Source organism: Euprymna scolopes, chromosome 14 (assembly GCF_053919585.1).
Source record: "Euprymna scolopes isolate OS-2025 chromosome 14, ASM5391958v1, whole genome shotgun sequence".
In the NCBI taxonomy this organism is placed as follows: Eukaryota; Metazoa; Mollusca; class Cephalopoda; order Sepiida; family Sepiolidae; genus Euprymna; species Euprymna scolopes.
This window is the reverse complement of record NC_136495.1, coordinates 94,404,203-94,419,898: the sequence shown is the minus strand read 5'-3', so window position 1 is coordinate 94,419,898 and position 15,696 is coordinate 94,404,203. Positions and strand designations below refer to the sequence as shown.

At 31.9% G+C, this 15,696-nt stretch overlaps 1 protein-coding gene across 4 annotated transcripts in view; it reads left to right on the top strand.

Annotated features, from left to right (window-relative positions):
* Window positions 1-15,696, top strand: part of LOC145293168 (doublecortin domain-containing protein 1-like) — a 562,737-nt gene that overhangs the window by 209,630 nt on the left and 337,411 nt on the right. For all 4 annotated transcript variants that reach the window (XM_080139630.1, XM_080139632.1, XM_080139631.1 and 1 more), the window contains exons 12-14: window positions 1,965-2,054; window positions 6,277-6,363; window positions 14,690-14,791. In XM_080139630.1, coding sequence (XP_079995756.1) covers window positions 1,965-2,054; window positions 6,277-6,363; window positions 14,690-14,791 — 279 coding nt within the window. The remainder of the gene's footprint in view (window positions 1-1,964; window positions 2,055-6,276; window positions 6,364-14,689; window positions 14,792-15,696) is intronic.

Genomic DNA, 15,696 nt, shown 5'->3' with positions numbered 1-15,696 from the left:
AAGAACTTGTATTTTGTTTTTATGGATTTGGCAACATCTTTTGATAAAATACCAACAGATGATGTCTGATGGGCTGTGCATAAATTCTGAGCAAATAAATGGTTGATAAAGATGGTTCAAGTACAGAAATATTCAAAGTTGTGTTAGATAGATGAAGGTTGTTTAATGAATGTACAGAAATTCTCCAAAAAAGAATCAATTTTTTGCACATTGATTGTCTAATGTTTAACTAGAAGTACATGAGGTTTCTGTACTGAGTTTGTTGTTCTTCATTTGTGTGATTGAGGCATTGTTCAACAAGTTTTGTATGGATTGTATAAAAAAGAAAGATGGTGTATGCTTATAATTATTATTTGCCTATGAAACAATGGAAGATCTGAGAGTGAATGTAACCAAAAATGATGATCAGTGGTTGTAGTGCTGGAAAACTCTCAGAAAGAGGAAAATTCTCCTTCTCAGTGCTGCTAATTTTTTTGTTGTACAAGTCTGCATTAAGTACACAAAAAATACAATGGAATTACAGGTAGGTTGAGAGATGATAGACAGTTTATATGTAGGAATTGTAAAACAATGGAGATTGTATGGAAAGGTTATTGAGGTTGTTCAGAAATTTTGTTAATCTGGTGATAGAGCACAAAAAGGAGCTGATGCTGGTGTAATTTCAAGAGTTAAGAATGGATGGAGTAAGTTTTAGGGAGCTTCTGCCATTACTAACTAGCATAGCATTACCACTAATGACGAAGTTAAATTCTATTATGCATGTGTATGCAGTGTTTATGGAAATAAAACTTGACCAGTAAAGGTTGAGGGCATGCGTTTCATGCAAAGAAATGTTATAAGAATGATGCAATGAATGTGTAATGTGATTCTTAAAGACAGATTTAGATTTAATTACCTCATAGAAAAATTAAATCTGAACTTTATAGGAAGATATGTGTAAAGCAATCGACTTTGAAAGAATGGGTTAGTAGATTTAGGACAGTTGAGGTAGCAATATCAGTTGATAGAGGAAGGCCAAGGAAAACATAGACGGAAGCGATAAAGATGGACTTGGGAGATAGAGAGATAAGTAAAGATCTGGTTAGACATAGGCTAATTTAGAAATCAATTCTAAAAGCCATCCAACACATGCCAACATGTAAAACGAACATTAAACTAAATATGACAAGGAATGATGACGTGATTTCGTTTCTTTGAGACTTTTTCCCGTATACTTTGATAATACAAAATACATGCTAAAATACTTTGATAATACAAAATACATGCTAAAATACTTTGATAATACAAAATACATGCTAAAATACTTTGATAATACAAAATACATGCTAAAATACTTTGATAATACAAAATACATGCTAAAATACTTTGATAATACAAAATACATGCTAAAATACTTTGATAATACAAAATATATGCTAAAATATATAATTCAGGAATTTTGTTATGCTTGAAAAATCTTGTTTAATTGTTCTAATTAGCTGTAATTTATAATTAACTGAAAAAAGTCCCCCATGTATTTGTATATCCTCTATGTATTGTTCTCACGCTATGTTGATTCAATAATTCTTGCATATTTATTAATGTCTGTGTGTACATTTATAAAAAGAGTGACTCTTTTTTTTCAGTGTCATCATCAAATTTATGTGTGTATCTGTACATACTACAAATATGTAGGTAAATTAGATGCCAAAATAATAAGTCTTGATGTAACCCAACAGATTGCAGGTATATCTAGTATACATATATTTTATTTTGCAATGAAATCTACTATGCTAATATTGTTACACATTGGCAATTATTGGTTTTCCTGTCAGTAATATGATCTTGCAAGATGGATGCTTTCAGCTAGAACAATATTAAACAATAGATATTTTCTTCGTGTGGATTTAGAAAACCTTTTTCTTTTATTTCTTGAATGAAATTAAATCTGTTTGTGATTAGATTATAATTTTTCTCTTTGGCAGGCAACTGAGGACATTTCAGATATGAAAGAGACGTTGGAATCTCTTGCGAGCAAACTACACAATTTAAATGAACAAAAGAATGAAGAATTGGTTTGTTTTTTTATCTTTGTTTTTATGTCATTAAATGATAGTGCTATCAGGTTATATATATTTAGAGATTTACATATGCGTTACACAACACCATGTTTGTACAAATATAAATCAGAAGCATACGTTCAGCGCTGAACTTTTGCCTAATGAAATATATAGCATGTTATTCTTTTCTTTAATAAAAGTAGTCCAGTTGTCATCTTATATATAAAATAGCAGGACAACCCTACATTGCCCGGGGATGAATGAAGATCAACAAATGTTTCAACCTCCCATATTTTATCGTCATTGAAATCAGTAAAATCAACCATTTTTCAATCCTCCCCAGCAGTTACTTAGTTCACAATAAATTGTAGTCTACATTGCACTGTAAAGAAACTATTGTTGATTTTATGAAATTATTTTATATAATGGCTTGAATTAAAGTTTCAAATGTAAATATTAAGTATCATGGTGAGATGACAACAACTAAGGATGGCAGTGATTGCTGAGAATGCAGTTAGGAGATTCGAAGTTCCTATCCGTCGCGGTTACCACCTGACGAAGGCCAGAGGAATAGTTGGCCGAAACGTCGTGAAAAACAACAACCAATAAAGATGAAAAAACAATAACTAATAAAGATGAGAATAATAGTTCGAAATAAAATAAATTAATATATATAATGCTCATCTCAAAAATGAATTCTAATTAAGGAATAATATATATACCACTCGGTATGGACCCGACTATGGAAGATCAGATAATAAATAAATGTGGATTTATAAGATCAAAGAATCCAACCTTGATCCCCCTTCGGGGCCCGTGGCACAGTTGATAGAGACGTTGAATCTCTACTGTTCCAGATGGACAGTGTCTGAAGATAGTGGTTTCAATCCTACCCAAAGCATGCCAGAGGTATAGTTGGCCGAAATGTTGTGAAAAACAACAACCAATAAAGATGAGAATAATAGTCCGAAATAAAAATAAATTTATATAAATTAAGTATCATGATTAAATTGTGATCTAAACAGAAACATTCATTTCAAACGCGCCCCTGTCATATAAAAAAATCTGCTGTAGATTTTATACACCGAGCCTTTCTACTTGTGTGGTGATAATGGCTTGAATTCAAGTTTAAAATGCAAACGTCAAGTATAATGGTTAAATTATGCTCTAAACAGAAGCATTCATTTTGAATGTGTCCCTGTCGTATCAAAGGGCCTACTGTTGATTTTATATGTCAGGCCTTCCTGCTTATGTGGTGATAAAACTTCTCAAATGCACTTGTGATGTTAGGCTGTATAAGGAGTTAAGCTGAATCAAAATCGCCTGTTTCTTCTTTCATTGGAGTTTTTCAATTATCAAAGACATTCCAATACAAAACTTATCTAAAAATACTGCTAGGTACATAAAGTACATTTATGTGAAGTTTTTAAAACATCGGCCTTGTCGTTTTTGAGTCCATAAGAAACGAACTCACACACACGCACACACACGCGCGCACACACACACACACACACATACATACAGTTCCTTTTATATAATAGCAGAGATAGAGATAAGGTCAGTCTAATTCTTGATTTTGTCATTGACACGTTTTTCTTACAAAATCAATATTTTAGTTGTTTCATCGTTTTCTTTTGAGTAACATTGCAGCATGTCATTAAAAACAGTAAAATATAACTCCAGGTAATAAGTTAATAAGTTAATAAGTTAGTAAGTTAATAAGTTAATAAGTTAATAAGTTAGTAAGTTAATAAGTTAATAAGTTAGTAAGTTAATAAGTTAGTAAGTTAATAAGTTAATAAGTTAGTAAGTTAATAAGTTAGTAAGTTAATAAGTTAATAAGTTAGTAAGTTAATAAGTTAATAAGTTAATAGGTTAGTAAGTTAATAAGTTAATAAGTTAATAAGTTAGTAAGTTAATAAGTTAATAAGTTAGTAAGTTAATAAGTTAATAAGTTAGTAAGTTAATAAGTTAATAAGTTAGTAAGTTAATAAGTTAATAAGTTAGTAAGTTAATAAGTTAGTAAGTTAATAAGTTAGTAAGTTAATAAGTTAATAAGTTAGTAAGTTAATAAGTTAATAAGTTAATAAGTTAGTAGCATCCCAGAAAATACAGTAGTCAGAACTATTTTCGTATATTCTAAAAAGACAATGGAATCGAAAAATGACAAGTGGTAGAATTTAAATGTCTATTGGAGTCACATATTCTGATACTTATTTTTAAGATGAAGAAAATTATTAAATTTATGTTGATTTGGGAATTCTGTATGAATACACTGTTAATAATATCAATCAACGACCTGGTTTTTCGAATTTATCTTACACTTGCTAAGAATATAATTATAAAAAAAACTCTATTTTTATCAACAACGATTAACTTCCTTTTTTTTTACGAGGTAGTCACCACTTATTAAGGCCCGAAGGCCACCCGAGGATAAGGATTAATGAGAATATGGTAATTACCAAGACAACAGTATAGTGATTGTTAGTGGTAGAAATTGGGTATTATGTAAGAAGACAGCTCAACAAGAACTTGTTTACATTAGACTTGAAAACGACCTTATTGTAGCCATGCGTCATGGAATTGGTGTTAAGATTTAGGCACAAATAGAGAGTGGGGGAAATTGTTGATAATCGTTGTAGATTTGTTTTGAGTGTTTTTTGTGAAAGTTTGGCAGTGGGGAGGGACCATAGACTGAAGCTCAGATGAATATTTGCCATGAAAATAACGATAGAGCAGAGACAGACTCGCAACATCTCTTCAGTGGAAAAGAGGTTGAAGAGAATAGAAGAAGACATCACCTACTAGGTTTCGAAGCTAGCTTTGAACTCTGTTAAAACAGGATAGGATACGCTGAGCAACTTCTGCCCAGATGTGGCAACAGTATTCCTTTTAGGATGTATCTGGCTTTGTTCTTCAAGTCACAATCCAAATATACCCCACATCATTCATATGCTCTTGTAGCCTCCTTTTCTGAACCCAAATACTGTCTTCTGCATAACTTCTTAATTTTTGGAGTAAATTCCATTATGCCACAACCATCACAACTCACGCTCTACCATTTCAGTTTCCTCTCACACACAGTTTTACTTCTCCCTAACATACTTTCGATTATTGCTGTTCACTTCTTGTTTGACCCTGTGACATCCATGTCTGCCACCAACTCCCACACACTTTGCTTACTTGCACTTGTGCATTTTAGTGTCTTTATCCTACCACCCATATTTTTATGTACAAATACTCCATTTTTTTTTAAACATGTATTTTGAAAAAACTTTAATAAATTTCTATTACATGTTATAATCACATTGACACACCAGAGTTAAGCAACGTTGAGCCTGGCCAGTGCTAGATGTGTGATCATTTAAAAAAGCAGGTGTGTATGTAGGAGGACGTTGATACCTCCCTGCAAAAGCTGCAAAAACCTAACGTCGTCATCTCGCCTGACGGGGATATACATGCGATTGGGGATCGCTTGTGAATTTCATACTGCCATAAAACTTTCTCCTTCGGAGGAAGACGGTTCAGCCCACATAGGGTGAGTGCCGCTTCAGTTTCCATATTAGACAAATATTGATTCTTTCATGAATGCCTCCATATTTGATTTTACTGTTCTTTATAGATGTTATCGTTTATCCTTATGTTCGATTTCAATTTTACTTATAAATTTTAATGTGAAAATATAAAATGTTACTTAAGTTAAAGAATCGTTATTTACATTGTTTACATGTTACAAACTGTTGTTCTCATCTTGGTTATGTCCAAATATTTCATCTTTTATTTGTTATTTTTTATTATTCTTAACTTTTGTTCAGTAAAATAAACGTCAGCCATAAGATAAATTATTCTTTCCATTTTTTTTATACACCTAAATCGTTTTAGTTCTTGCATATCCCAAAGTTTTGCATTTTGCTAGTGTCAATGAGTGCACCGACATGGTTAATAGTGTCGCTTTACCATCTTGCAATCAATTTATTTAAAATTGTTTTATTAAACATGATAGCTTTTCATTCCTCTACTTACAATAGAATGCAACGATGGCAGCAATTTTTCCATTTACAATGAATTGATTAGAAGAATATATGATATTTTAGAAAATTTGTTTTTTTATTGCTTTTATTAATTTTTTTTTTGCTGTTGTTGCTATGAAATTTATTTGTTTTTGTTATTGTTGTTATCAAATTCAGTTGTTGTTGTTGTTGTCAAATTCATTTGTTTCTGTTTTTTGTTTCATCAGAGTCAAGGCTCAGATTATGTGATGCAGCATATTCAGAAGCTGAAAGACAATCATCGTTTAATTGGCACAAAAGGTTTACGCTTGAAGGTAATTCTTCCTTTCTTTGTGACAAATGACACATTAGACGATTTCATTGCAAGTTTGTTTCTTTTTTTTTTCAGTTTTTGTTATGACAAAAGAATGGACATTTTAAATTAATGCATTTTAGAATGGATACATTTTATTTCTGTCCGTAATGATAGAATTAATAAAAAATTACAAAAACTCTACATTTTGGACACAAAAAAATCCTAAAATATGAAGGAATGCTATAATTCCTCTCTTTTAAGAACTTAACCAAAGGAATAAACGTAAAAATGATGTGATGGTTAGTGGTTGTATTGTTAGAAAACAATCAGTAAAAGAAAAGTTCTGCTGCTCAGTTTGTGGAAAAGTAATGGAGTACAAGTTCACAAGAAATGCAATGGAATCACAAATTGAGAAGATAATGACGAATTGTAAGATAATGACGATTGGGTGTTCTTGTTATCTTGGAAATACCACTAGAGCATAGGAAGGAGTTGGTGCTAATGTAATTTCAAAAGTTAGGAGTGGATGGAGTAAGTTTAGGGAACTTCTGCCATTACTAACGACTAAATTTCTATCAAGTATGTACATGCATTGTGATGCTGTATTGAAGTGATACTAGGGAAGGTTGAGGACATGCGTTACATGGAGAGAAATGATATGAAAATGATGCAGTGGATGTGTAATGTGTGTCTTAAAGACATGTTTGACCAAAGAAATAAACGTGAAAAAATGCATATATAATACATTTAAAGAAAATGGATGGAATACTAATATTACTGAAGTGACATATTGAGAACTAGATGCTCATCCTAAGGCATTCAAATAAAACATATTTTAGAATGGTCCCTATGTAGGTGACTCCATGCAGCATTTATGGCTATAGATGAAACGTTTGAATTGCAAAATGTGATAAATCCAAATTGTTTAAATTCATTAAACAATAAAAGATGCAATATATTACATGTAGACTTTGACTTTAATTGGAAGCAAGATAAAATTATTCAGATATTGTATTCTGTGAAACATGATTTTCGGGTGAAGTTGAATGTTGAAATGCAACAATATTTATTAAAAATTTTGAAAATCGCGTTGTGTTTTGCATTCACACTCTTTTAATATAAAAAAAGTTTGTTTTTAGCCCAATCAGATTTTCTTTTTGCTTAAAAAAAATTGTTTGGAGAGTCCCTAAGATTTTACCGACATTATAAAAAGTGACCAAATCCAAAATCGAACCAGTAAAATTGCTGAGGCCAGTTTGATTTAGTATTCATAGCACCTTACTTAAAAAAACCTTGATCAAAACGGTCATGTATCTACTCACATCATCAAGCCAGACGCCTCCCTTTAGAGGGGATTTAAGTATCCTTTCTTTCTCTTCTATTTTGATCACCTTATATTGAATTCATCTTCCGACAATTACTATTAACGTTTTTTCACTGTCTTCTCATCACTGTCATTTCTATCTAGAAGAAGGCCAAGAAATTGTATAGGATTATTTTTACAAAAAAAAAAAAAAAAAAAAGAAAGAATCCAAAAAAGAGCTCAGACTGCATCAAAGCATTTAAAGACATGAGACCAACGTTGTATGATGGCTAACAGATTCTAATTTTGTATTCTTCAAACATAGACAGAAGAATGCAAGTTGATAAAGTGCTAGTTAACTGTTTCTAAACATACATCTACATAAGCTCTGTAATGAGTGAAAAACAGATATACACATATCTAAGGCATTGGCAGAATTCTTAGAAAATCACTTCTTGCCTATAGTGGAATGGAGCTGTAAATGAATGGTAACATTTAATGCTAATAAGACTAAGCTTCTTTCCTTTAACAATTACAAAAAGCCTTCTCAACCACCAGTAGCCATAACTAATAACATCCTACCTGAGAGATCATCCTTCATATTCCTCAGCTTAATATTCACAGGATGAGTATTGGCTTAAGAGAGCTTGATATGGGTATCTAAAACGGTCGTCCCTAATTATCGGGTTTGAAACCGACAGTACCAATGACTTATCTCATCTAAAACTTTCTGTAAACAAAATACTCTTATTTCCGGATTTTTCTTATAATTGAGCATATATATTGAGTATATATATATATATATATATATATATATATATATATATATATATATATATGATTATTATTATTTCAGGTATCTACATAAAATTTTATGATTCTATTTTCAGTATTTATTTCAAGAGCTAGGTAGTAAGTTAGGAAAATGCATATGGCACATAAGCTACACAGAATTTTGCACCTTTCAGCCCGATGAATGACGGGCCTGACAAGGATAAAATGTAGACAATTCTTTGTAAATTAATTGCCATATTTTTATAACTCACTTTATATATATATATATATATATATATATATATATATATATATATATATATATATATATATATATAAATATATATAATAGAAAAATCTTATTGAAATTAATTCAAATTTTCAAAAAAAAACTTTAAAATCTCTAAAGAAGGTATACATATTTTTTAATTATCCAACAAGGAATAGAAATAAACTGGAAATACCTTATTCCGTGGAGTTTCGAAAAATGTAATTCTTCTCATCATAGTAAAGAGGTTTGCAAAATATACAATAAATTTTGAAGATATACACAGACATGACATAAGTAAATATCATTAATAATGAAAACTAGAGGGTCCTGATCTACCTAGACGAGATGATATTGATTATTTTCCTCTCTCTGATGACTTAAAAGTGGAATTTTGAGGTTTGTGCCGAATTGACACTGATTAAATTCACCTTCAGATTGACATGGCTCAAGAGAATTCTGATGATTCTTTGGCATACCTAAGTGTTAATATATAACAGATATATTGATATGTAAAATGCAGAAAATTCCATAAGTACAAAATATCGGTATTTCAAACTTTTACTTCTGGTTTGTACGATTTTGAGTGATGAAGAAAGCACCATAAGCACGAGATATTGCGTTGAACTTTAGATCTAATAAGACTTAATCATGTCCGAAATTATGTTGATCTCAGATGAAATGAGAGAACTCATAAGCGCTGGTATAGACATGTAATACACACAAACGACGTCGACCATTGCGGAAATTAGATTCAGGATGGATACTCTACAATAAGATATCAGGATGGCCGAATTTCATTCTCACCAAATTTGGAACATGTGGGATGAATACGGAATAAAATGATGATCGATGTTCAAAATTTTAAAGATGAATTGTTTTTTATTGGATGTTTGATCTTTATACAAAGAAAAGTTACCGTTTTATGCAGACGCATTTGGATAAATTATTTGTCAAGTAAAAAAAATGACATCAATTCATCCATTGAAATTAGCTGACCCATTAATGACTGCAAATGTTCTGAAACAAGAAAATGCGTTTCTGAAATAAAATTGCCTTTCAATAAATTTTTTACTCACTATAGTCACATATTTCAACATCTATGCTTTCCTACCTTTTTTTAGGTAACATTTGTCCAAGTTAAAATTTTTTATTCGTTCCAACGCAAAAGACTATTTTAGTTCCACACATGTTTACAGATAGAGGAAGGAAAAGAGAACTATTCTCATGTACTGCCAGATAAAAGAGTGGAAAGTATGATTTCATGGTATTTAACTAAAACTACTAAAACTAAGTAGAATGATAAAATTAAAACTATTTTCTTTAATTCATCGTACAATTTTAAAATCAAGGCAGAACCCAGAAAGAAGTGTCTAAAAGTTATTAGTAATTTTGCACGTCGTATCCAGATGTGCTTATCCTTGAATGGCAATAAAACAAAAACTGTTGGATATTCATGAACGAAATTTGATGGGCACGTCAGATATAGCTTTTGGCTACTCTATAATAATGAACCATAATAATACAGACCAATTCTGAATAAAAAAGAACACCATGACCGAAAAGATACACGACGTTCAAATTATGTTGCTCTTCGTTTATACAGAATTAATAACATACACAGATGAAGCACGCATAAAATCTCATGAAACTACAACACTAAAAAGTAAAAGATGGATATCTTTACATCAGTTGATGTAATTTTGCAATTTCCTGGTAATCTACAGAAAAATCAATATATTATACACACATTCATTGCATACTTCTTTGGATTATTCTTATTTGTTGTTTTTTTTTTTTTGGCAAAACTTGTTCATACCACATATCACATAATACCTCGTCATACAGTTCTCATATGACACACTTGTTTAAATATGTTGTTTAAATATTTGTACTAGCCATTAAAAATGAATGTTCTTTGATTTTTTTTACCTCAAATTATACTTATGATTATATATATTATTAAATTATATAAGTAATATCTTTGCCATTTTTCTTAAATATTTTCTTGCATATCTGACCAATCAAATGAAGTCACGTTCTGCTAGCAACCAATCAGAAACATGAATTGCTCCATAAAAATATTGTATCTTTTAGAATTCCTGCACATAATTTTTTGTGTTCACACGAGAAAGATCTTTGCTTTTTGCCTGCAAAAGTTTATAGTCCAAAGCTTAAACAGATCAGCTACTCACTGAAAACTTTTTCATCTCGAAGATTTACACAGATTAACTACCCATCTGAAACTTCTGAAATTAAACATGGCTTTCAATCCAATGTAATTTTATGCAAATTTGCATTTATATACTGACATCTTTATTTCTTTTGTAGCATATATTTCTAAATGTATGTAAGCGATATATTCTATTTAACTGATAGGTGAAACTCTGATAAGTACTACTCTGAGTCAGAATAAATTCAAAATTAATTGCAATTAAGTGGTGACTCCACACTCAAAATTTCCCAGGGCATATATTAATAAAGGAAGTCCGATTTTGACCAAAGTTAACACTTTTATACAACTTAACATTACAAGAACATTTGAGAAGTTTTATCACTGCACAAGTCGAAAGGCCCAGCGAATAAAATAAACTGTATATTATTTTATAAGACAAGGATGCGTTCAAAATTAATGTTTTTTTTAGAGCACAATTAAACCATTATACTTGCCGTCAGGATTTTAAACTTTAAGTGAAGTCATTATTTACAAATAATTTTATAAAATCAACAGTAGAGTCTATAGAACGCATTGTAGACAACAATGTATTGTGAACTAAATTACTGCAGGGAGGCATGTGAAGGGAGGGGAGCTCTAACTGGAGTAGGCAATCAGTCGATTTGATTAAAAAAATGGGCGATTTCATCAATTTTGATGACAATAAAGTATGGGAGGATAAAACATTTGTTCATCCTCATTCAAACCCGTACAATGTCGGGTCTCCCTGCTAGTACACACACACACACACACACACACAAACACACACACACACACACACACACACACACACACACACACACATACACACACACACACACACACATATATATAAGTCAAAACGCTCTATTTCAAGTTAATTCAACTTTACACAATAAACGATGCACCATTTTTTATATACTGCTATTTATATGCAATGTCAGTTGCAGTATAAACTAATTTGTGTAATGTTTTTAAAAAAGACATGTTATTAATTATTATTTATTTATTTTTTTAATTCCACATTTTGATTTTAATTTAAAAACAAGGTTCTATTTAGTCGCATTGTTCTATTTATGGACAAAAATGAAGTATTTGTGTTTAGCTGTTCTTTTCTATGCGTTTACCTTAGTCGAACTGATGTGATTTTCAACAAGTTGCAATCTATTTCTAAGTTTAAAATCATCCCCACCACACCATTGTCAAGAAAAAATTGATTTTGCTTTCGTGTCATTTATTTACAATCGTTTTTTTTTTAAGTTAAAAATATATAAATATCAAAATTATCAAAATTATCAAGATGTTAATGTGTATTTATATGATAAATTCGACATTTTCTATTGTGTGTTTACAACAAACTTATAAATGAAATGTTTATTATTTAATACTTTTGTTTCTGGTATTTTAAGTAGTGAACTTTGTGGTGCCAGCTAGTATGGTATAAAAATGACTCTTAAACTTTCATATAATAAATGCTTTATTCAGTCCATACAGAGTGGAACGATAAAATTGATGTCCTAGAAAATACGATATGATTCCATTTCCACTTAATGAAAACCGGTTTTCTTTTTTTGTTGCAGACCATCTATTAGTTGATCTGTTGTGTACAAATCCCAAGAGCGATAGGAGCCTTCTATCATGTCTAAAAATGACACAATGTTCAACGAGTGAGATCGGAGATGCACCACTGTACAACTCATGCTCTCTACGAATCCAAGTTATGACAACAGGATCATTGCCAGCACTCTCAAAATGCAAATCCTGGGTGTTTAATGCTTGAGGGCATGGCTCAATGCATCAGACGATCTTTTTCGGCTATAGTTATGGTCTTTGCTTTGGTTTCACGTGAGGGCCATATCATGCTATCTCACACATTCGAAGTTAGCTTGAAAGTCAACACCAAAGTGTACCTGGATGTGCTGAAGAGTGTGGTGATCCCCTGGTGCAATCAGGTTGCAGCTGTTAGATTGTGGGTGTGACAACAGGACTTGGTGGCGGCCCACAAATCCAAAGAGACCCAGGCTTAGCTTCAGAAAGAGTACTATGACTTTGTACCCTTCTATGACCGATCCCCGCCGACCTGAACCCGCTGGACTTCTTCATTTGGTCATACATCGATAACATCACCAACATGATCTCCCACAACACCAAGCCAACCTGATCGCTGCCATCCATATTCGCCAAGCTTCCGCCGATGCTTGTGGAAAAGGTAAGCTCCCAGTTCTGGACCCAAATCGAGGCGGTGATTGAGGCTGAAAGTGGCTACGTTGAATAGATATCAGCTCTACTACATACTCAAGTTACCTGAATTGATTTTTGTCAATAAAAGTTTTAAAATAAAGTTGTAGTGTTGTTTTATTTAGGGCGATAATTTTATCGTTCCACCCCATACATTGTTTCGATATACTTTCTTCATATCTGGAAAAGGAAGAGCTGTTTTCACATCTAAGATGACATTAGAAAAAATTGATTTCTGATTACATAGCAGAAAGGTTCAAAAGTATTTCTATTTAACATGCTGATTTTAAAAAAAAAATCTATCATGAAGTCTTATATCCTAATAATAGATCTGTAGCAGTCGACACCCGCTACTACAGGCAGGAACTACTGTTCACAGCTTCGAGATTTGGAATCCATTTCTCCCTGGCTTGTCTAATCACAAGCCAGCTCTCAGTCACGTGATCGAGTATATAAAAGGCGAAATCACAAACCTTTACTCGCTGGTCTGTCCAACAGCAAACATCGCAGGGGAGCTTTGGCCCCCAGGCCTAACGTGAGTACTACGAGCTAGCTATGGCTCTTTTTACTGATCTGCGCTATTTTTTAAATCGTAGTTTAATTAAAGTTTTATGATATGTTTTTTTTATTCAATTGTAAGGTTAAAGTATAGAATAATTACAAAACACCCTTCCCTCCCCATGTTAAGAATGGCTTCTTAAATAATAACGTTATTATTTCAGCACGGATCAATAAGTGCACTAGTACTCTCTTTTCAAACTCCCATTTGTTTCCACGTGCTTTATTACGCTAAAGAACATACATCAACTCACACCCATGCATGACAACGCGTCAACGCACTGGAGACTTTGTCCTTTCTTTCTCTTTCACCCCAGCGACTACTAGCTATAAACACGTGCGCGCACGAACACTGAATTATTCTCTCCTTCAACCAGCCGGCATGATATTAAATCTATCTTTAAACACATTGAACACTTTTTTCTCTCTTTCAATGAACTCTCTTACTAATACGTATCTCTCTTCTACCAAAGCTACTGACGAAAATGACAAATAAAGTTGTTTATGAAATGCTAAAATTAGACTTCCTTTCGTTGTCTTCATTATTAACTAAACTTATCCTATAACAATTTGTTTTGAATTAAATAGAAACGAAATGAATATGAAAACAGGACAATTACAGATTTTAAAAATGTAAAAATTACATTATTATTATTCATTCTATCATGTATAATTCTTAACTTATAATCATTTAAAGGGAATGCTTGCTTGAAGCAATTTAATATTTAAAAGGCAATGGTAGATTGCTTGAAGCATTGCTAGTAAATAAATATATATATATATATTTAACAAGGTTGTTTACAATGCGGAAAACCGAAGTGGCGAAATAATAATTGGATATAATTCAAAAGTTTACTTTTCAGTAAAGTCCGGGATGATGAAAATATTTTTATCTTTCGAGAGCAACCCTCTCCTTCTGCAAAAACAAATGTTCTTTTCGTTTTTTAGTGATAGAAACACCTCATAAATATTTGAATTAGCACGTAAATCATTCATGGTTTTCTTTTCAGGTGTTTGAAAATGGTTCAAGTGAATCAGCAAAGATTTTTTATTTCAACTTAAGAGAAGCATTAAAAGGAACCGAAGGAGACTACATGAAACTCAAACAACGAGTGAGTATTATTATTATTATTATTATTATTATTATTATTATTATTATTATTATTATTATTATTTCGTTGTACTTGTTATCTCCGTTGTTGTTGTTGTTGTTTTTCTTCTTCTTCTTCTTCTTCTTCTTCTTATTATTATTATTATTATTAAAACACACACACACACACACACACACACACACACACACACACACACACACACACACACACACACACACACACAACACAAATAATCCCAGTCGTAGTTGGTACGCTAGAAGTAGTATCGCCTGGAAAGACAATTGAAAAAACTACGAATCCCTGATGTTTTAGGCAGCCTTCAGATTTCTGCTATTGTAGGTACCACCAACATCCTTAGGAAAACCCTTGAGCTTTGAAGAGTCGCTGTTAAGTCAGGCATGTTAAATGTATGTGGCGGTCGATATCAGTAAAAGAAGGAAGGTCCACACTCGGAGAAGGTTTATCAACGTCTTTATTTTAAGAAGGTTAACACCGGAAAAAAAGAAACATGTCTCCTTAAGATTGAGAGTTCTTAAACCAAATTGTGGGGATTTGATTGTACTGTGATAATTTATTCATGACCCATGAAATATCGGGTCTAGTGCAAGTAGATAAGTAAACCAGGCTTCCTATAGCCTCTCTGTACCTTGTGGAATCAAAGGACTTTGATTCCTTAGAGAAAGTTAATTTTTGTTCACAGGGTGTTAGTCTGAGTTTTGTGCTGTCACTCACTCACACAAACGCTCGTGCGTAAATTAACGAACGTTTATTCATTTTAATTTCCCTGCTCATTTTGCACAAAAATAAGTTCTTCCAGCAATGACATAATTTCAAATATACCCACACGCTTTTCTCACAACAATAAAAGTAAAATGAATATATTTCTGGAGGACATAGTTGAAGAC